Source organism: Micromys minutus (genome assembly GCF_963924665.1).
Source record: "Micromys minutus genome assembly, chromosome: 10".
Classification (NCBI taxonomy): Eukaryota; Metazoa; Chordata; class Mammalia; order Rodentia; family Muridae; genus Micromys; species Micromys minutus.
This window is the reverse complement of record NC_137979.1, coordinates 13461910-13484732: the sequence shown is the minus strand read 5'-3', so window position 1 is coordinate 13484732 and position 22823 is coordinate 13461910. Positions and strand designations below refer to the sequence as shown.

Here is a 22823-nt window from a genome sequence, read left to right as displayed (position 1 = left end):
GTTACAGTGAGAAAAGTTGCCTAGGCTGTTTTCCGGGGACTTGAAGGTGCTTTTCTTGAAACCATACACTTGGGTCTGATGAGTCTGAAAACTCCACTTTGGGTTGTGCTGGCCTTTCCATGCAGTGAGCGTGCATCACAAGATGAGGTGTGAAACTTGATCACACAAGCATAGACCTTCCATCATCTCTCACGTCTTAATCACTCCTTGGAGAGGTGCGTTTGAGTGTTAGGGCTCTGTCCCTGAGCTCAGCCAACTTCATAATGAACTTCCTCTTGCAAAACTCTTAGTGATTGGAGGGCAGGGTGGTGGGAGAGACAAACCTGGCTCTCTAACAGTGGGGGTTATTGGAACTGACCACTGTGCTGTCTTACCGAGAGACCCCTTCCCTACATGTCACAGTTTGATTTGAGACGTGTAGACTGCCACCTGGCTCCAGAGCAACTGTCATCAGAGTTCAGCCTTCTCTATTTCTTCTCCCCCAGACACGGGGAATGAAGCTGACATCCCAAACATGCAAACATGGCATGGGAAACATAAATATCATGTCATCCCACCCATGGCTTCCCACTTCACAGCCTGTGAGCTAATGTGGGGGGGGGGAGCTTTGTAGGGTGACCAAACTTTGAAGGACTTGGGGTCAAGGTATAAAAGGAAGCATTGTATGCGTGGCTTTTCCTCAGAGGCCTTTATTGATGTCTGCCCAGCAAGCAGCAGAATTTGGAGGGGTGAGGTGAGAACCTTCGGGGAGTTGAGCGCAGGCAGGCACAGAGCAGCAGGTGGGAGATAAGCCAGGATGAGGCTCCAGGAGCAGTTCTTCCAGGGCAGGACAGCCAGCAAGACATGCGTCGGGTGCAGCAGCTCCCTCAGTGCCGGGGCATCTGTGAGGACAGGGAGAGCATGAGACTCCCGCCCCGGCCTCACCCCTTCGTCCTGTGCAACCCATATTCCCCAAGCCCCAGGGCCTTGCCTCTCACCTTGGCTGGGCTTGGGGGATACCTGGCCTTGTGAACTTCCTCATTCATCAGAGATCTCACCAGGCATGAGCGACGGTGGGAGAAGGTCTCGAAGCTTTTCTTGCCATGGTAGGCCCCCATGCCGCTGCTCCCTAAATGAAAGGATCCCCAGCCAATCTCATACTCTGATTCCTTATGGATTCCTTTTTCCAAGCCTTCTGGGGTTAGCCAAAACTTAGAGTGTCCCCTAGGGCAGCTCTGTCAGGCACAAGAATGCCCAGAGAGAGTCTCATCCCAGCTGTGCCGCTAAATGGCTGTGACCCCAAGCTTGGGACCCCTGTGAAAAGCCAGAGTACCGGGTGACCAGCACCAGACTTACCCACACCCCCAAAGGGCAAAGTGAGCACAGTGATGTGAACAATGACGTCATTGGCTGTCACCCCACCGCTTGAGGTCTCTGCGATCATTTTCTTGATCACCTGTGTAAAGACCCAGGCAGCCACATTGCCATCCTGCCTTCTTCCCGCCCTTTCTGAACATGTCTTGGAGCCTCAAGTACAGGGAGGGACCAGTGGAAGCTGAGAACACCAGCTCTGCCATCCTTAGCCCCTGCCATGTCTCCAGTCGGCTGCAAATATCTTATGGCCCTTGGCACTACATGGGAAATAGCAATGACCACCTCACCCCCAGATCTAGCAAGATGGGGCTTTCCTAATCTTAGAGAGAAGGCCAAAGAAGCTCAGACAGGTTAAGTGACTTGCACAAGGCCTCTCACTCTCTCTTTCACACACACACACACACACACACACACACGTAATGAATGAGAAGCTAACACTTTGAACCCAGGCCTATGGATCCCAGGGCCACCTAGCCTGTAAGTGCTATGCCTGATAGGTCAGGAATCTAGGCCTACCTTGTCATTGTTGGAGAACACATAGAGCGCCAGGGGCTTCTCACGCTGGTTGATAAATTGAATGGCTTCCTCCAGGCTTCGAACACACACAATGGGCATCACCGGCCCAAAGATCTCCTCCTGCATCACCGGGGACTGGGGGTCGACATCCACCATGATGGTAGGAGCTGAGACAGGAAGTGAACCAGAGTCTGTTTGTGCTGATCCCCAGATCTCCAACACACATGCGCGCACACACATTGCCAGTGCCAACATCTAGTTCTTGCTTCTATTCTTTTGCAAACAAAGCTTCCGCATATTGGCCTTCTCCCATCTCCTGCATCCTGAACTCCACCATGGCAGACCATAGGGACATCTACAGATTAACCTAAACATTAAAGGGACAGTTATTACATCTGCTGGCCCCATGTGTTCATCCCACAATTCTCCTGTCCCCTTGTTAACCGGGGACCAAAAGAGCTCCAACTAATGTTGCCCCCAGCCAGGGTCCTGGGAGTTGCTCCCAGCCTGGTCTGCCTTGAGCTCTCGTGGCCTCTGCTGACTCTATTCCCTGTTTCCTTTCACAGATTGGAGGTGGAGATGAAACCCTGGAATTGGGGGAGAGAGGGGGGTTTCTAGAGCTGTATAGAGGCATTCCTTAAGAGCCCCAGAGCCTCCTGCAGGCCTACTTACTCACTTGTGTGCCCACTTCCTGTAAACTTGCTATAGACCCTGACAGTCCAGGCAAACGGGCAGAACACATACCTATGTATCGTGAAGACTGATCCCAGGTGCCTCCATGGGCTACTTTCTTGCTGTCAATCAGGCCTGTGACCCGCTTGAAGTGACGGTCGTTGATGATCCTCCCGTAATCACGGGACTGCTTAGCATCTTCCCCATAGAAATCCTAAAAAGAGATGAGGCCTTCAGGAAGACCTGGCCCTGTCATGGCTGGGACATTCTAGCCGCTAGGCAATGGCAGCCTTTGGATGGTGTAGCAAACCTTCCCCCAGCCCCGTACCCCCATTATGCTCTGTGCCCTTCCCAATTGTCTGTGGTGTGTGTGCATATTTCTTTTATGAGCAGAAGAAAAATACCTGCTGTCAGCTTACAGGCAATTCTGCTAGGCTCCTCCCATCCCCCCAAAAAACCCTCTTCATATCAGATCTGTTCCATGGAGTCATTTCTCAGGAGGACTCCTTGGCACAGGCCTACCAGGTACCTGGTTGCTACACTGTATTTCATAACACCTGCTACTTTTCAGAGTCCTGAAAGCTGGTTGAGACTAAACACACCTCATATGCCTTACAGCTTTCTACTCCTACCCTTGGGCCATACTCACTTTGAGTGACTTTTTGAGCTTCTCCACGATTTGGCTCTGAATGGAGGGGTCACAGAGGATGTAGTCTGGGGCCACGCAGGTCTGGCCACTGTTCATAAATTTCCCCCAGGCAATACGTCTGTGAAAATACCGTAGGTGAATCATGGGAGCTCCCTTGAGAATGTCCCCATGCTCAGGGCTGTCATGGGAAATGACAGGAAATTCTGAGGTTTTCTGGGGCGAGTGCTCTGTGACTCTGATTCTCAGAGCCTTGCATAGCCAGGTGACACCTCTGTTTGCGCCCCTCCATATATTTAGAGGACAGAGATGACCAGGGACCTGGCTAGTCTTGATGTGAGTCCCATCCCAGACTCTGAGCAAGTGGCCCTGCTTTCCTGAGATCTCCCGCAGAGGGGCAACTGGGCTTGGTAAAGGTCTCCAAGTCCCAAGTGTCCCACATTTGCTTTTCCTGAAGCTTTACCTTGGAGCATCACCCCTAGGGATGCCACAGAGTTATTGCTCTCTCTGAAGGCCCCCTCCAGGAAGACTTCTATGAACGACCCCCCCCCCCCCACACACACAAATTCTACCATCCCAAAGCTATAAACCCCTTCATGGCAGGAACCATCTTTATTACACATTACAATCATAAAGCTTGGTACCATCGTGGTAGTAGTAAGGTAGAAAGGTAGACAGGATCCCAAGCCTCTGTAGCCAGCCCAGCCCAAGCCCCCTTACCTGCAAGCCACATCCAGATCACAGTCCTTGTCCACATAACAAGGGCTCTTTCCTCCAAGCTCCAGGGTGACAGGAGTCAGATGCTTGGCAGCAGCGGCCATGACAATCTTCCCTACAGCGGTGCTCCCAGTGTACATGATGTGGTCAAATCTCTCTGCCAGTAGCTCCGTGGTTTCAGGGACACCCCCTTTGACCACTGGGTACAGATCCTTCCAGCAAAGGGACAGACAGAGGAAGTTCAGCAAAGATCTGGCGATAGGAGACTGGCAGCCCCTCAGGCCTTGAGCTACGTACTTACCTGGGTACCCTAGCAGGTAGTCATTCTCTTAGGTCAAGGGCTCCGTCTAGCCTGTTGTTAGGAGTTGGACTCTTCCCATGTGCTATAATAATCCACTGTCTCCCTGGATTTAAAGACCCGACCCCCCAACACAGTCACCCCTGAGCTCCAGGGGGCACCTGACCTTGTCCAAATACTGAGGAATAAGCGTGGATAGCAGGTCTCCCGTGTGCTCACTCACTTCCGAGGGCTTGAGGATTACTGCATTTCCTGCCGGATACAAGGTCAGAAGAATCCTCAGGAGACCTCCTCAAAGACTCTCCCCACCCAGTGACCGGGCCCAGAAATTTCACTGTATCATCTGTACCTTTGGGAGGTAGTGGGGGGAGGCTAGACATGGGTGCATGCGGTAAGTACACGCAGGCACACGCTGAGACGCACAGTACACACATAGGAACATACGGCTGAAGCACACACAGGTACACACATGAGCATCTGCAGGTACATGCCCTGGCATGTGCTTTCAGAGCCACACCGCCTGCCCCTCAGCCATGCTGGGAGGCTAGGGGAGAAGAGAGAACACACAGGGATGCCCAGGCTGGATGAGAGAGCAGTTCTGGCCTCTCCTGTCACATAGTGGAGAGTCCTCACCCTTCACCCCACCGCATGAGTGCAGAGAAGTCAGCCTGGAGATCTGGTTAGATGGATTGGTCATCACAACCCCTGTAACAGTCCCTCCAGAACGGAGCCCTCATACCTGCAGCAATGGCACCCACCATGGGCTGGATGGTGAGGTTGAAGGGGTAGTTCCAAGCACCTATGACAAGGACCACACCCAGGGGCTCTGAGTGGATGTAGAGGTCATCCTGCTGGGTCTGGCGAGTCTTTGCCACAGGCTCATCCTCAGCCCAAAGAGGGAGCTCCTTAATTGTGGTTTCAATTTCCTCCAGCACGTGAGCCACCTCCTCATAGTAGGAGGTCCATTCATTCTAGAGAGAGGTTCCATGTGAACTTGAGGCCCAGAGCCAAGACTTCACTTGCCTTGGTGAGTTGGCTGTTTAACATAACCATAGCAGGGCACAGACTGGCCATTAAGCTATTAGGTCTGAAAGCTCCCTCCTTCCCAAGACTTGGAGGGTAGGTCTTGTGTGAGGGAGTTGGGGATGCCCCTGGATGCAGAATGAAGCAAGGGCTGGCCAGAGGAATAGATTTGAGGATCATCGGTAAGGAAGAAATTGTCTGGAGGCTTACAGACCACCATGAGACCCGAATCCAAGAAAGTTTGGGAGACCACCATGCTGAGTAGACATGGGTACAACCCCCACCCGAGAAGATGTGCCCAAGCATCACAGGCAAAAATCCAGAACTATGGCAGAAGGAAGGCAGGTACTAGGGTTACTAGGGAACCCAGAGCCTCCTGGAATGGTAGGGGGACAAGAAAGAGGAAGAGCCGATGGCATGTATGTATCTCTTTGCTGGACTTTGGGAAGTCAAAGGAATGAGTTTTCTCATTCTTGCCCAAAGTGGGGACGCACAGACAGTAGTTGGTGAAGGAGCCATGACAGTGAAGAGGGTGGGCGGGGCCACAAGGAGGGTGGAAGCAGTCTCAGGTGAGTCCCCAAAGCAAAGAGAAAGCTTTGCAGATCTGGAAGATGCTGGTTTTGCTCAGAGCCACTGGGAGAGCAACCTCGGGAAACAAGGAGGAAGGAGGAAGCCTCGTAGAACTGCTTCGCTCAAGAGCATGATCTTGGTGGTCCTTGGTACGCAAGAGTTGGTAGACCAGGGAGAGGCCGAAGATGGGGGGATAAGGCAGAAGGACGGGAATAGGGTTGGGTTTTTTGAAATGGGGTCAACGAAGAAGCCAAGGACACAGAGAAAAAGCGACAGCCGGAGGGAAGGAGACTCTGTCCAAGCGCACTGCATATGTAGTGCTTGGGGTGCAAAGCAGTCCTCCGTGAATTGGGTGGCTTTCAACCGATACCCTATGCTCAGGGTGCGACTGTTCCTGTACCTGTTTTATCCCTGCTAGTCCTTTCTTGTAGCCTCCCATCAACCACCCATTCCTACTCTATTCCCACACCCAACACACCTTGCGCAGGTCAGAGGCCAGCGCCCCAGAGATGCTTTTCAGGTTCTCATTGATCATGCGCTGCAGCGCCTCCAACTGCTGGATTCGGAACTGCAGCGGTCGAGTCTTGCCTGAGTTGAAGGCCTCACGGGCCCTGTTCACGGTACCACTGATACTGCTCATTGCAACTAGGGATGGAGAGCACGTTGCATCAGAGGAAGGAGGATGGCCACATCCTCGGCTCTGCAAAATGGGGCAGCTTCCTTCCCAGTAAACCTCCCAGGAGCCTTGCAACCAACTTTTTGGATTAAGTTGGATGTATACAGACCATGATCCCCACTCCCAACCCAGTTAAAGGAAAACTAGCACACAAATTCCCACACACCCTTTCTGGCTACACCATTGTGCTCAAATGTGCCGGTTTGCCTGGTAAGACTGAAGCAGGCTTAGCTTTTAGAACAATATGTCCACCCGTGGGACACAGGCCAGTGGCAACAAAAGTCTTGCAAACTCTCAGGTTCTTATGCAAAATTGCAGAGGTGATTGCTGCTTCCAGTGCAATATGTGAAGATCACGGGGGCAATTTGACCATATCCAGCAAAGTCCTCTTGAAAGTATTTGTAGGGCTTGGGGGTATGGCTCCCCACGCTTAGTCACTGCGCATCCAAACCACTCAGGTTTGATTCCCAGCCTTAGCTGTTACTGCAGCTCCAGGGGATCTGATGCCTCTGCAGGCACATCCGCTGTCACACACACACACACACACACACACACACACACACACACACCATACACACAGTCTACATGAGCCCCGTGGCATCCGTGTGATGGGTTATTTAGAAGTAAGATGGAAAAACTATGGAGCACATCCACAAAGGCTCTGCCTGCCCCACATGTGTCCTGGGGAAGAGCAACAGGTTACCCAGATGTCTGGTGTAGTGTGTGGGGATAAACGGAAGAAAAGTGGGGGTAGCCCCCATGTGAGGGGAGGGGGCAACCGAGGGAGAAAATAATTGGTGACCTCTCTCTTCCTCCAGCTCTCTTTCCCTCCCTCTACTTCCTTTTCTCTTCCTTTATCTCTCCTTCCTTTCCTCTCTCTTCCTCTCTCTGTGTCTTCCTTCATGCCTCCTTTCCCCCTCTTTCTCCATTCTTCACCCCCTCTCTTCCTCCATCCTTCCTCTCTCTTCCCCCCTCTCTCTGTGTCTTCCTCCACTCCTTCCCTTCCCCTCTCATTTTCTCCATTCCTACTATCGCCCTCCATTCCTCCTTCCCCCTCTCTCTTTCCCTTTTCCTCCTTTCTTCCTCCTCTCTCTCCCTTCCTCCTACTCTCTCCCTCTTTCTCTCTCCCTCCCTCTCCCAGGACCTGTACATCATAAATGAGTTCCACCACCACACTAGGCGACCTTGCTTTTTCCTTTTTGTGGCTTTTGACACCTCGCAGTGTGCTTATTTTTCTTGACTGTCCATTGCATCTGTGAGTGGAGAAACATGGGCATGCCACAAAACTGAACAAAAGAAGATGCATTCAAAAGCACTTCCTTTCTCTTCCCAAGAAACTGTTTCTAGTGCAGAGGGCCATGGGTACCAGTCTGTCTCACTCCTTCCAGAGATATTTGGCCCAGCACCATACGACACTTAACACTGGATGTGGAGGAAGCTCTTGTCATTTCACAGAAAACACAGCGAGTGCCCCCCATCCTAACCGCACACAAATCTACATAAACACAGTATTTAACGATGTCAGACATGGGTGCATGAACTGCCTGACTCTGCATTCAGATTCTTTCTACCACTTCCCACACCCATACACACTGACCCTTAGACGTCCTACCCTGGGAAGAGCCATCCAGGTTTCAAATCTGAACATGCCGTGCCTCTTTCCTTATGATACACCAGGAGACTGGACAGTTCCTTCACTGGACCCCTTGGTCCTGCCAGCCTGTAGGCCAGGTCCTTCCTGCTAGCCAGAGCTCCAGTCATGTAACCCCTGTTGTAGTCTCCTCTAGGGTCCACACAGCCTCAGCCACCAAACACAAAAGTAAGGGCCCCAGAGGGGAAGGTCCTCATGTGAATGTAGCTGGGCTGAGTTTACCCCTCAATGTCATCTCTCAAAACTAAGTGGGCTTTAAGAAGCTAGGTCCTTGGGCCTCTGTGAGGCAGTTAACCACTGTGCTGTCGACAGAGTTACTGACAGATGGGTGGAACCACGTTTGATGTTGCACCTGGCATCCTAGTGGGACACAAGCCAGCCTTCCTCTCTCAGGACCAGCTAGCCTTGAGGCTTGTATCTTCCTCCTAGACCCAGTCACTCTTGGTGCTCCTCCATGCTCCCCTTAGTTCTTGGAAAACCTCCATGGTGGAGCTGGTGAGATGGGTCAGTGGGTGAGAACCTGAGTTTGGATGCCGAGAACCCAAATAAAGCTAGAAGTGTAGCACATTTCTGAACCCCCACAACTCCTGCTGTAAGATGGGAGGCAGAGACAGGAGACTCCCCGGAACCTCACAAGCCGCTGTCTCGGTGTACCTGGATAGCAGTCAATAAAAGAGAGTAGATCCTACCTTGAATAAGGTAGAAGGTAGGAACTGACAACCAAGGCTGTCTACTCACCTGTACACACATCATGGCACATACACCTGTATACGAACACACACACACACACACACACACACACACACACACACACACACAGGAAGGTAGGGAAAGAGGAGGAGAGAGGAAGAGAAAAAGGGGTTGATTTTTAAATGTCCCCTAATAGTGCTCACAAAGGTCCCACAGGTGAGAAAAGTAAAACTGACAACATTCAACATGATGCCTCGGCCCTCACGGCCCTCACCGGTGACAAGCACTGAAATCAGGCTTTGAACCTACATGCATCTCTTTCCAAGGTGCACACACTCAGATGCTCAGCCCTGCCGCCTTTCTAGGAGCCAAGAAGCTTGGAGGTGCACATCAAGGTGTCTCACCCACACCTCTGTTCTGTGTTTGTGTGGGTCTCTGGGACTTTCTTGGTCCAGTGTCGGAAGATGGCAGACCTCCAGAGATCTGGTGCTTGACATTCAATGAACCCAGTCAGAAAATGATGACTTGGCAGAGTCTGGACCAGTTGCCCTCACAGTGGATGAAAGTCTTGATCTCTCAGTGCCCTTGCTCCAAATAGGCTGTACATATATGCTCCTACCTAGAGACAGAACAAGAAAGATGGGATAGGTTACCTTCTGCACAGCCTTCTCCAGCAGCTGGAACTCCCCAAATGAGCGAGAGCCAAAAGAGGCCACATTTAAGGACCCTTCTTCCCGCCCACTTGGACCTTGGAGTCCTTCCCCAGGAAGTTCGCGTGACGAGGACAAAACAATATTCAAATGTGGGCGCAGCATAATCCGGACCTTTGCTTCACACAGGTTTTGAAGATTGCGTCTTGGGCCGTCTGTTTTGTTCTGTTCTGAAATGCAAGATGGGCCTGTGAAAGTTTGTATGGGCTTTTAGCCAGCCCTCAAAAGAAGCCTGTGTTTGCCCTGGGCGTGAGGGCCACTGAGTAATTCAGCTTGGCATGAGCCTCACGAATTTCCTGCTTTTGCCAACTGCTGATCCCTGAGTCCCTGTTATGTAAGGTCTACAGTGGGTAAGCTGCAGCCGTGGAGTGTGTGCACAACAACCAGAAAAGGCAGAAAAGTCATATCCCACTCTTTCACTGTCATACGCACAGGACGAGGGTCCCACTGAGGTACAGACTCACAAACCTGCTGGTCGGAGATTTCTAAAGGGGTCCTAGGTGGATCTGTTCCCTCAAAGCTTAGTGGAGAACATGGCCAGGACCCACCAGAACCTACCAGGAGTTTCCTCTCTGTATCACCCAGAAGCTGGAAGTCCCTTTCTGTATGTTCAAGCAGTGTTCTCTAAGCCCCTGGTCTGTGCCACCCTGTGGTGTACAGGTTGAAATGGAGCACCTCAGTCGGCACAGCCCACACCTGCTCTGTCACGACTTCTCAGCATCTTTCTACCAGGCCCCTTTGCTCTTCCCCACCTGCTGCTCCTGCATTTCGGTTCTCTCATAGGACAAGTCCTCACCATGGCTGTGAGCCTCAAAGCCTGTGCTCTTGCTCTCCCCTTAATCTGCACACACCATGGCCCTGCTCCAATGTCATATTGCACGGCGACACTCTGTCCTCTTTAGTCTTCCCCTCCAGAACAGCTATGCCCTCTGGCACCTTATGTCTACAGTTATGGGTAATAAGATTATAATGGAACTGGAAATTTCTCTTGTCTGGTGGCTTTGTGCCATAGCAGTCTCTGCAGCAAGGCACAACACATGCATTTCAGTAACCGACACCTGATGCTAACTAATGACTTACTGCCTTTTGCATTTGCTACTCACATTATCATAAAGTGGATTTCTCTGTTCATCACAGGAAAAGGAGAGGGGGAGAAAAACTGTGCCACATGAGGCCACCAGCTGCCCATGCATACCGTGGTTACCACATAATTTCCTCTTCTTGATATAATTTGTGCTGTTTGATTCATGGTGGCCCTGGGAGCAGTGACTGAGCTGTGTTGTGGGTCTATACCAGCTTGGTCTGCTTAAGTATGTTTTATGATGTCCACACAAAAGCAAAATTGCCTGCTGAAAACATACCCTTGTCGCTAATTAACACGGCAGTCTTATGCTGACTACCACCTGCTTCCTTCTCTGGCTCTCCCTCATCAAACAGAACTGGGTCTGCTAAGGGCTGGAAATCCAAGAAGCGGACCTTAGTAAACATCTACTAAAGGGCAAATAAAGAAAATGCAAAATTTAAAACACTGTGAAAATTAGTGATGTGCATTAGTGATGATGGGGTTGTGGGTTGGTGATGGGGTGTGCATTAGTAATTGATGGGGTAAGGATTAGTGATGATGGGGTGTGCATTAGTGATGATGGGGGTGTAAATTAGTGATGGTGGGGATGTGCACTAGTGATGGGTTGTGCATTAGTGAGGGGGTATACATAAGATGCTGAGAGGAGGAACACCCCTGGGCAGAGATGGGTATTCAGACAAGAACCAAGGCAAGATGGAGGAAGCCGAGGAGTGTGACTGCTAACGATTGCCACCCATACAATTGATGTGTCTGTGGTCTGCAGGAGGGGAGGAGAGGAACCACATTCCAAGGCCCACAGCCATGTGAACTGGGTTAGGCGGTGGGTTGAGGAGAAGGGGCTGGTCAGAGGACAGACACATCTGCTAATTGGTTTGTTTTTGTTTTTGTTTTGCAGTCAAGGACAGTGATACCTGCTGCTGCGTGAAGTACGAAATTGATGAAGAACAAAGTATCCAGGGTGTTTCATCTTCTTTTTGGGTTAAAATTAAAATTGTCTTGGGGAAGAATGTGGCTGAATGGTAGAGTGCTTACCCAGAATCGGGCATTATAGAAACAATGTTTCAGTTCTGGAATAGCTTGATTGGAACAGAAACTCTTGCAGATGCCTGCTGTCCAGGGCTAATGTTTGCAAACCCTGATAACCCACTCCCAATACCTGCTTCCAATGTTCCCTGTCCTGGCTGCTGGGCCACCATCAGCCTGCTCTTCCTGGTCACTCACACTTCCCATGATACCTCCTCCAAACACACTAGACAGACTTTTGTTGGTGACAGCCTGTCTCCTCTCCCAGTTGACATTCATTGCTCCCCCTTTGTTGCTTCCTGGGAGAGAATGCAAATCTTTGAGTCCCTGAAGGCTTGACCCTGGTTACCTCTAGGGCAATCCCTGGGCTACCCCCCCCCCCCGACCTGACATATTTGTGGCTTATGTTGTTTTGTTAGCCTTCTGTCCAGAAAGGACCATCTGTATATATGAGCATCGGTCATGAATTAGAAAAGTTCCTGGAATCAAAATAAGCAAGCAAGACCTGTGATGAGACCCTTGGGCACCACACAGACACTTGAAGCTTCAGGTCAGACACGACGGAACTTCATATGAATGAACAGTGGGACCACTTCTAACTCTAGCCACACACTTATGGTAGGATAAGTGTCGGCCTGGCAGGCGCCCCAGGTAAGTGGAAACTCAGCTACTGCTTATGTGAGGGTCGACCGCAAGGATATTGGGAACTGCCAGCCCGGGCAAGTCACTGCAGAAGCCAGAGCTGGCAGGGCCCCATGCCAAGGCATGGCTGAATAGGCAGCCACCTTGGCATGGCTGCTCTCCCAGCTTAATAGATAAGGTACCCACGGTTTTCAAGATTAGTGGATTGCAGCTGCTCTGATGCTGGGCCTGGTGTTATGGTTTGAGTGTGAAATGCCCCCCCACAGGATTATGTGTTAGAATATTTGGTCTCCATCATGATGTTTGGGGAAACGAAGGAAGTCTTAGGTCCTGGGATCTATCTGGCAGATGAAAGCCACAGGAGATGAATCTTTGAAGGTTGTATTCACTTCTGGTCCTGCCTAGCTCTCTTCTTCCAGGCCTATGTGACTGTGCCACCTTCCCAGACCACAGACAATGTCGCTTCTGCCACTGTGCCTTCCCCTCAAGGATGAGGCAAAATCCCTCTGTAACTGTGACTCAAAGCCCATCCCTTCTCCTTCAGATTTCTTACAAACATTGTCACAGCAATGAGAAAAGTAACCCTAGCCACAGGCAAGCGGGGTGAGAGGCCCTGGTGCCAGGGTCTCAGCAGGCATCCTTGTCAGAATGAAAAAGGCACAGGGGCAAGTGTTGGTGTGAAGGTGGACAGATGGGCGTCCCTTGCACTGTCTTGGAGAATGTCAAGTGGTATAGCCACTATGGCTGTTTCTCTGAGGGCAGCGTTTGTGGTTATCATGTGACCCACCCAGTCCATGTCTGAGGATGCACACAAAAGAAAAGAGAACATATCTAAAGACAGCTTTCTCTGGAGAGTTCACAGCATAGCTACTTCCCAGCGTTGGAACCACCCAAATGCTCAACAGTCAATGGATGGACAAACAGCACGTGGCACACCCCTGAAGCCAACACCCCCCCAAAAATAAAGGATAGACACAGGACTCATTAAAAATGAACCTCAAATATAGCACCAATCGAAAGAGAGCCAGATGCAAGAATCCTCATGCCTCGTGGTTCTCTTACAGCAGATGCTCAGAAAAAGCAAATTCACAGAGACACAAAAGAGATGAGTGGTTGATGACCTGGGGAGGCAGAGAGGGAAAGAAAGGGGGCGACTGCTAACGGGCATGTGTTTAAACATATACATGGTGCAATCATTTTCTCAAGTCATCAGCAAGATCAGGGGGATGGGTGGATTGTGGTATTATTAAAAGAACTGAAAAAAATTAATTACCTACTATAAGCAAATGAATGTGTGCTGTGTGTCTTAGTCAGTGTTGTATTGCTGTCAAGAGACGTCATGACCACTGCAACTCTTATAAAAGAAAGTATTTAACTGGGGCTTGCTTACAGTGTTAGAGGTTTAGTTCATTTTTATCATGGTGGCATGCGGGCAGACATGGTGTTGTGAAAGTAGCTCAGTGAGGGGGATACAGGCAGAGTGACACTGTAGCAGGACCCTGACAACGTGACCTCAACCAGGGCATCCCTGTCAACATGAGCAGTGAAGTTATAGTATTCATGTATGTGTATCCTTGATGTATGGGGACAAGGACACTTTCCTGTGGTCTTGCCCCACCTTGACTCTCTGAAGCACCTTTCAGCCAGCTAGGGGTCATTCCTATAGAGGCTTCCAGATGAGGCACCAGTGGTGGAACTTGCCTGAGTCTGACTGTTGGGACTGAAATGGGAATGTTAAGGGTGGGAGAGATGATCTTCATGCAGCCCTATATTACTTCCAATCTGGGTTTAACCCTCCTAGGTCCCTTCCAATTCCTACAGTCAGCAGGTAGGGTCCCAGTCAACAACTAAGCCCCTTCACCTTGTGTGTGTGTGTGTGTACCCACACATGTTCCCACTAGCAGTAGGCCATGGCTTCCAGAAAGTCAGGTCACCCAGTGGGGCAGAAAACACAGTGGAAGGTTAGAGATGGCTAAGCTAGCCTTCTGGGCAGGGCGCAGCAAAATGCAAGTCACTGTGAGTTAGGCACCTGCCGCCTAGCAGCAGGAATTCATGCCCAGCCCAGGCAGAGCCTGCCTGAGTCACAGCCTTGAACAGACCCAGCTGCAGGGCTCCCATAGGGGTCATAGCTGGCATGCCATAAAGTCATACATACCAGGGCACCCTTGAGATCGCAGTAATGGTCTTGCTGAGTTTAGGAAGGCTCCCTTTAGATCATAACCAACACAATGGACACCTTCTCATCACCTGTAAAGCAACCTGCTCGCCACAGAAAGAGGCATTAAGCTTAATTTCTTCCCAAGAACTACATGGATGAGATTTCACACACACACACACACACACACACACACACACACACACACGGTTTCAGCTTCAGCCTTGTTTTCACACGTACATAGTTCAACATCTCATTAATGCACACCTGTTTCCCTCCAGTGCTTATAAATACACAGAACCTGAATGCGCATGTGTGACCCCTGGGCAGTTGTAAGGAATCTGGCAAAATGTCTTGTTTTCACGATGGTCTGGGGATGCCTCTGTGGACAGAATGAATGTGTGGCTTAAGAAAGTGTTTCCCTGGTGTCCACATGCCCTTGAAGGAGCTATTATGAGCCTACCCCTTCATCTTTCCTCTTTCGTTTCTGGGCCCCCTGTGATCTGAGCAGCTGCCTTTGCCACATGCCCTCCGCATTCTGTGAAGTCACTGGCCCAAAGCAACAGGACCACCCTACTAATCTCAGGGGCCATGAGCCAAAGTGAAGGTGTCCCCTCTACAAGTCGGTCAACCCCCTGCCACTGGTGAGAGTAACAGAAGTGTGACTTACGCAGCAGTAACGCAACGGCTAAGCTGATTCGAGGAGAAAACAGCAAGGTCCTCCCATACACACTTTCCTATCCTTCCCACTCTGGAGACAATCATTCAGAGTGCCAGACGGCATGCACGCGCTGCTTCTATGCATATTGGCATTAACCAGACTACCAGTTTGCAAAGGCAAAGGTTCTGCAAAAGGCCTGGAACTTTTATTCTTATATAAAAGTTTCCTGGGAGTGGTTTTATTTTTAATTCTCTAGGGTGTTGCCGGATGCCTTCCCATCGAGTCTGGTGCTTTGATGGTAGGCTAACGGGGTATGTTTGTCCTGTGTGATGGTTTGGGAAGTATTGTCCCACACTTGCTGTCTATTAGCATCTGTCATCAGTGTTCCCGCCTCCACTCGCTGTCTCCTGTGGTATCTGTCTGCTTTGAAATTATATATATATATATATATATATATATATATATATATATATATATATATATATATATATATATATATAAAACTAAGCACAACTTTTTCTTTCAGTTTGGGTTAAAAGGGTCCTCCCTGGTCCTAAATTGTTCCTTTAATTTTCTGGTTGTTCTGAAAGATTTTGGCCTCTCTACTGTCTGCCTTGAATTCATCAAGAATTTATCTCACATGTGAAGTGAGTGGATTTCTTTCTTTCCTTTTTTTAAAGATCTATTTATTTTATAAATGCGAGCACACCGTTGCTATTTTCAAACACACCAGAAGATTCTGGGAATTGGATCTCATTACAGATGGTTGTGAGCCACCATATAGTTGCTGGGAATTGAACTCAGGACCTCTGGAAGAGCAGTCAGTGCTCTAACCACTGAGCCATCTCTCCAGCCGCTGTTCTCCATATCAACGTGGATGTGCATGAGGACTGTCCTTCCGGTTCATTAGTTTTTGTTTTGATCCTTTTGGGTTCCTTTCTCCTCTCCTGAAACTGTATCAGTCTCTCTGGGGTTTTTGTTTGTTTTTTCCTTCTTAATCCAATATAAAAGGTATCTAACTCTAATATTTCCACTGACTATAGTTTTGTCATGTCCCAGAGTGAAATGTTTTTGCTTTGTTTTCCCAGTGTTTTTCAACTTTTTAACATTTGTGTGTATGCGTAGGAGGGAGTCAAAGGACAGTTTGTGGGAGCTAGGAGTTGAGGCAGTATATTGGTTAATTAAATGTAATTTAAAAAATAGTATAGAGATTGTTTTTCTCTAGCTTAAATCAGGTGGACTCTCACTGGGCATATACAAGTGTTTAATGAGTGATCTTTTGATAGCAGGGGCCCAAAACTCTCTTTTCTAATTATGTTCACCCCATGATGCTCTGGGTCTTCTCTCATCATGCAATCTCAACTCTCTTCCTCACACTGTGGCTTTTACTGTGTTAGCAAAGCAAAAGGAACTGCACACTGTGTTAGCAACACATGTTCATTGTCTTACCTACTCAGTGTCTTCCCAGCCAGACCTCTGTCAGAAGTCTTGTGCAATCCTCCAAGCACAGTAGTGCATAAGAGAGCTAGCACATGGGAAAGAAAACTCCAAGTTGCCCCAGGCAGAGAACAAAGGTGTGGAGCTTTTATGGCCTCTTCAGGGTGGGCAGGAACCCAGTCTGCAAGTCACCATGTGTAGAGGTGGTATCTGGTTGTTTGCTTTCTTGTGTCTGCTCTTATTATGCCTTCTTAAGACTCTCCCCTCAGACTGTGATTTTACCAAGTTAACAAGACAGGGTCACTGCATACTGTGTTAGGGATAGTTTTATGTATATGTTCACACCCTACCACCTGGAATGTGTTCCTTTTCATCAGAGACAGACCCTAACTGGGCCAGGAAACCGGCAGATTGCTCTCTTGCCCCTGGGTTTGGTTTTACTGATGTGTTTCCCTTGGCAGTGACTTGCTTCTTGGCATCTCCACCCACAGGATATTCGAAGGCTGAGCTGGCTCACTGTCCTTCTGTCTGCACACATGTTGTCTTCATCTCACAGTCTTAAGGAAGTTCACATTTCAATTTAATGTCCTAATATGTATGTAAACCTCAAGAGATCGAGGGCAAGCTAGGATGTCTCAGATATTGACCAGGGTCAGTGTGGGAGGCTCCTACATGTATGGTTGTTGTTGTTTTGAATATTATTATTTTATTTTATATTTAATCTAGACCAATAGATCACTCTTTAGTGACAGGGTCCTGAGAGAATAGACAACGGGATCAGAAGATAAAAGACAGATAAATTTGGGATCAGGAGCTATTACTGCACAAGGGATTACTTGTCTATTAATTAAGCAAGTTTATTAAGGTAGAGCATCTTACTATTTCCAGGAGAGAAATGAGACAGAGTCAGCAGAGACTATAATACAATGGGACTAAGCCAGCAGAAACTATCATACAATGGGACTAAGTAGCAGGAAGCTCTGGCTAACACAAGGTTGGGATATCTCAGGAGCTTTAGAGACCAAGCACACCGAAGCCTGAAATTCCAGTCTCTTCAGCTGAAACCTTGACCCCTTTGAGGCCCTGAACCCCAGCCCTAGACTAACCTTGCCAAGTCTGCCCCTGGCAAAGACACAGAGCTAGAGGGTTTTTTGTCCTTTAATCAGGGCCCCTGAGAGAGCCTTGACTTAGTCTGGCTCTCAATATATGTTCATTAGTGATTTGATTGCATCATAGGTATGTTATGTGAACCATGTGTATACCTACAGCCATGAGTCACTATGGGGGTGCTGGGAGCTAACCAGAGTCCTCTGCAAGAACAGTATGTGCTCTTAACTGTTGAGCCATCGCTCCAATCCTCTTTGTTTTTGATACTTGTCTCATGAAGTTGACCAGGCTGGCACTGAACCTGCAATTCTCCTTCCTCAACCTTTTGAGTGACAGTATTTTAGTACACATCACCATTTCTGGCCTGTCCAGAGTTGCTACTGAAGCAAGAGCAATTTTTTTCTGTTCCCCATGCTTCTGCTTCTGTTGTTCTTAATGTTTTTCTATGTTGTGGGGGAGCGGGGGGGATCTAACCCCAAGAGAGGTTCTTGCATGTCCTTGAATCACAGTGTGAATTCAGCAGATATGTCCCTCCTCTTGGGACATAAGTATTCCTGTGTGCCTAAGAGGCAGGGCTGAGCAGGAGATGTGTGATGCTGAGGATCCAGGACTCTCACATCTGCCAGTTTCTATTGGGGCCACCACACCTCAACACCAAGTCTGTCGGGCTTAGAGAAACTGAGAGCACCCCTTACCTTTAGGAGAGTGGAAACAATCAGATCTGATGCTTAAAGGATGACTGGGAACACTGGTCCCAGTGTTCCTCTGGAGCCCCCCTCCCCTTCCCCATGCCATTCCACCCAGCCTGGAGGGAACACTGCTGTGTCCACATTAAAGGATGCATATGTGGCTCCACTGTAATCTTTCAAAGACATATTTGAGAAACCAAGGCCCAGAGAGGTATAAGAACTATTCCAGGGCACAGGGCATGGGCAGAATCCAAAGAAGACCTTAAAGACTGACTTAGTAGACCAGGACTCAGCCATCTAAAATGTAGATTGCATTAAAAATAAAATGTCCATAGATCTTAGGAACCCTTGGCAATCCTTCCCATGTGAGACATTTTTTTCTCGGCAACACTGCAGATAAATACACACACACACACACACACACACACACACACACACACACATATACTCACACACAGATTCACTCACACACACATAGACACACACACACTCACACCAAACACCACTGACACCGAAGCTTTAGGCTGAGGTTGTGTCAGAGGAAGAATGAACTCTGGGAGAAGATAAATAAGAAGAGCAGCTCTCCAGTCTCTAGGAACCAAGATTAAGGGTCAAGAATGAACAAGACAGAGATGCCAGGATTTCAGGTCTGAAGGAGCAGGTCTCTAGGGCCCCCAGTATTCTGGCCCTTATAGGCTCTCCCCATGGATGCAAATTTTAGCATCCAGTGTTCACCAGTCCAACCACCTTCAGCTAAGACAAGCTAGAGTAGAGGGGACATGGAGAAGGCCTTGGTTTTCTCCCACGTACTGTGGGATTGCTCGCAGGTACTGAAGCTTGCAAAGTTGCTGCCCTGGTGACCCAGCACATTAAGAGACTTGGAAAATGCTCTGGAGGATATGGTAGACTCAGAAGTGGGGAGGACAGGATGGTGAAGCCCTGGACATACTGAGGCCAGGTCATTGCTCTGGTTGCAGTAGAGAGACTTTGAGAGTGAACTGAACCTGTGGCCAAAGAAAGGGACATTTGTGAGGTTTCCACAATGTCCGTCATTTAATTCTTTGTGCCTTGGGCACTTTGTGGGCTGAGACCCTGACGTCCTTCAGGCAAAGACTTGTTTTGAGGACTTTTTCCTCGATGAGTGTATGTGAAGCAGTTTCTGCCAGTGTTCTAATGCTGGAGAAGCACCAGCCACGTATCTGCTGGCCTCTGTCTCAGTCTTTCCTACAAATTTAAGACTACTACAGGCAAGGCAAGGAAATTTTAGGTTCTTTCTTATCCTGGTTTCGCCAAACTGTAAATTCTACTTTTCTTTACTAGTTTCTAGGGTTTTTTGGGTTTGTTTTTTTGTTTGTTTGTTTTGATCTAGTTTTGGGGTTTTGGGGGAGGTTGGACTAGAGGGAAATTGTGGCATTGTCTATAACCGAATGCTCACTACTAACTTCAGTGAGGTAGCAGGGAGCCAGACCTCCTGTACTTCAGATGGCATCATCCCTCTTGGTTTCTCCAAGGAACTGTTATATCTTGGGAGAAGGGGATTCAAAAAGCTACCTATCGTGAATTGGTTCCACAGCTGAAAAGCTTGGAAAAGTCCTAGCCACTGACAGGATCTTCCAGCATATATCACCTGTTAGAGCTCTAGTTGATGGTGTGAACCTAGGAGACTGGGGAGGGGGGTGGAGTAAAGTCTCAGGCAGTAGCCAACTTTACTCAGAGCATTTATATGTGAGGGTATTCTGGGAGTTAAGCAAGGTCATGAGCGAAGGTCACACAAGTTTATGGTGTGTACAGTCCCAAGGCTGACCATGCTTTGAAAACATTTTTTAATAACAATGGTAAACTGATGGGTAATCTGAAGTAAAATTTACCCCTATTCACCACACTGGAAGGGGCGTGAAAGCACAGTCCAGGAACAGCCATGTCACATAGAAACAGAGGTTTCAAGACTTCTCTATCTTGTTTCCTTGGTGTTATCTCACAATCTCTCAGAATTCTCTTCACATAGATTCATTCATGGACAGTGTTCTGACAACTGTTAAACCTGAGACTCATGAAAGACCAGTTCCAATTTTTGAGCCAAGTTTGAAGCAAGCTTTAATTAAATACTGGGCAGGATGGTGAATTCTGGCCAGTACCATTCCAGAATTCCCAAAAATGGTGATGAGTCTCATTTTGCAAAGACTTAAAAAGGCACACCCATAAGGTCACCGTATTTCCCAAAAGGTACCCCCAGGGGCAAGCATATTTCCTGCTCATGTACCACGGGCCGACATATGATCAAGCTCAATGGAAGCTGTTGAGTTAAAAAACTTGAAAAGGAGATCGAAAATTCGTGGATTGTTTTCTCCATAAACAATGCCTCCTGCATTTCAGATACTATCTGTCCTTGGGCAAGAGGCTTACGGGTTAGAGGCATTTTTTTTTTCAGGATCTCTGAACCACAATAATTAAAACTTAAAACATAACCTTTTGGCTCTCATACAACCACCTGTGGCCCTGCCTAGTTATAGCACACACTTATGAATTGAAAAGGGGGAAAGGGGCTGTGGGTTTTGGTCTGGTCTCATGTGTAGTGTCCAGGCTGTTTGGTTTTATGTTTTGGAAAGTTGCTGGCAAACTGTTTCTCACAGTCAAGACTTTGGTTTCTTTTGTGCTTTTGATGCCAATTTGTGAAGAAATCTTGAAAAGAAGCCAAAAAGAATTCACAGAGGTGTGGCCAGAGGCTCCACTGTGTAGCACTGTAGAATATGATCAAAGGCAGAAATTGTGTGTGTGTGTGTGTGTGTGTGTGTGTGTCGTACAGCACACCTAAGAGGACCTCTCAGGGTAGGCATAGAAGGTCTTGAAGGGTCCCAACAGTCAGTAGTGCTGCTCTTGGTCAGAGAGGCTTCTGTTAGTAGCGAAGCTTTGGTTAGTAGAGAAACTTTGGTTAGTAGAGAAGCTTCTGTTAGTAGAGAAGCTTTGGTTAGTAGAGAAGCTTCAGTTAGTAGAGAAGCTTCTTTGGTTAGTAGAGAAGCTTCAGTTAGTAGAGAAGCTTCAGTTAGTAGAGAAGCTTCAGTTAGTAGAGAAGCTTCTTTGGTTAGTAGGGCAGCAGTGAAAGTGCTGACACTGAGTGACTGCTGAGCGCTCGCCTCCTCGGCTCAGTAGACATCAGGAAAACGGGTGGAAAGAATGTAAGAGGCAGAAGACAGGGCAGAGGGGTGTGAAATGCTGCTTTCTAGATATGTCAAGCGGGTGCACTCAAACTCTCAGCACCAGTGGCCTCCGGCTCAAGTTCTGAGCCATCACCGCTCAACGACATAATGTAAGGATACACATAAGGTCCCACCCGAAGCCCTGATGAGCTACAGGCAGCTGACAGTCTCTGGGGTGGAAGTGAAGGGATGGTATTCTTTAGTGGTGTTGCCACTGGTGAATTGCCCTTGCTCAGGTGAATAATCCCATCTCCTAGCTCATGAAGTCAGCCTTAATTAAATGTAGTCTCTCTCCCTCCCTCCCTCCCTCCCTCCCTCCCTCCCCCCCTCCCTCCTTCTCTTTCTCTCTCTTTCACACACACAAGCATGAAAAAGAAGGAAGAGGATATTTTTGTAAGATGGGGGGTTTGGAAGACAAGAGACAAGAAAAGATGGGGACTACATGACCAAGGACTACATCTCTCTGTGTTAACATATTCTTTAGCTGAAGGGATAAGAAGGATTTAAAGTCCTGAGGAAACCAGGTACACTCAGACGGCTTGTCACTTGTTGAGTAATTGTTTGGCTATCTGACAAGAGAGTTTGCTTTGGTGGCAGGACGCTTACTTTGTTTGCCTTTCTGAGCAGCCTGGTCTGCATTTGTGACTTTAGATTTTTGACGTAATCTTTATCTCTTTTATTCCTAACAGTCCTTTGGACTCTCTTGATATGAAGGGAGAGACCATTAATAAGAGACCATAAAATGGACTAGCCTCTCTCTGGGAATCTTCATGAATAAGTTCAGGGATCCCAGACCACTAGTTTCTTGAGCCTGATTCCACAGAGCTACAAAGTTTCCCAAATCTAGGGAAAGAGATACTCTTCTTCATACAAGAGATACACAGAACACCAAATACACCGATCACTTCATACCGAACAAGCCACCGGGGTGCATTCACAGTTCCAAACACATACATGCTGGGCATAGCTGTACTCACTTTTATACAGTAGGTCTGAGTCACAGATTGTTGACTTCAGCAGCACATTCTTAGCAATAAATGGATCATCATAACAAAAAAGAAAGAAAAGAAAAGAAAAAAACAGAGAAAAACACTGGAGTTGAATGGTATCATAGGTCAAAAGAACCTAAATGTCATCTATGGAACATTCCATCCAAAAATACAGGGTACCTATTCTTTTCAATAAGCCTGCTGCGTGCAATGGAATCAAGCTAGAAATCAACAGCAAGAGAAAAGCTACAGAATACACACTGACCTATAGAGGTTAAACCAGACACTATTAAATGATACTGGTTTATCAAAAAAACTTT

At 48.3% G+C, this 22823-nt stretch overlaps 1 protein-coding gene across 2 annotated transcripts; it reads right to left on the bottom strand.

Moving 5' to 3' along the window:
* Nucleotides 1-745: 745 nt before the first annotated feature.
* On the bottom strand, nucleotides 746-9487 carry ALDH3A1 (aldehyde dehydrogenase 3 family member A1). Of its 2 annotated transcripts, none has more exons than XM_080924377.1 (11): nucleotides 9466-9487; nucleotides 6274-6440; nucleotides 4942-5173; nucleotides 4369-4454; nucleotides 3908-4116; nucleotides 3191-3308; nucleotides 2614-2755; nucleotides 1870-2036; nucleotides 1336-1435; nucleotides 978-1108; nucleotides 746-881 (listed from the first exon to the last, which is right to left on the bottom strand). In XM_080924377.1, the coding sequence occupies exons 2-11, from the start codon at nucleotides 6433-6435 to the stop codon at nucleotides 867-869; spliced, it is 1362 nt and encodes a 453-aa protein (XP_080780503.1). In that variant the 5' UTR covers nucleotides 6436-6440; nucleotides 9466-9487; the 3' UTR covers nucleotides 746-866. The 2 variants fall into 2 exon arrangements, with proteins under 2 accessions (XP_080780503.1, XP_080780504.1); XM_080924378.1 differs by lacking the exon at nucleotides 9466-9487 and adding an exon at nucleotides 9223-9362.
* Nucleotides 9488-22823: the final 13336 nt, after the last annotated feature.

Bases quoted from the DNA above. Each gene is read 5' to 3' on its own strand.
- ALDH3A1 (XM_080924377.1), bottom strand. From the start codon at position 6,435: ATGAGCAGTATCAGTGGTACCGTGAACAGGGCCCGTGAGGCCTTCAAC. The intron at 5,174-6,273 runs GTGTGTTGGGTG...ACCTCTCTCTAG, and splicing joins TGGCCTCTGACCTGCGCAAG to AATGAATGGACCTCCTACTA. The intron at 2,756-3,190 runs GTGAGTATGGCC...ATCTCTTTTTAG, and splicing joins AGCTCAAAAAGTCACTCAAA to GATTTCTATGGGGAAGATGC.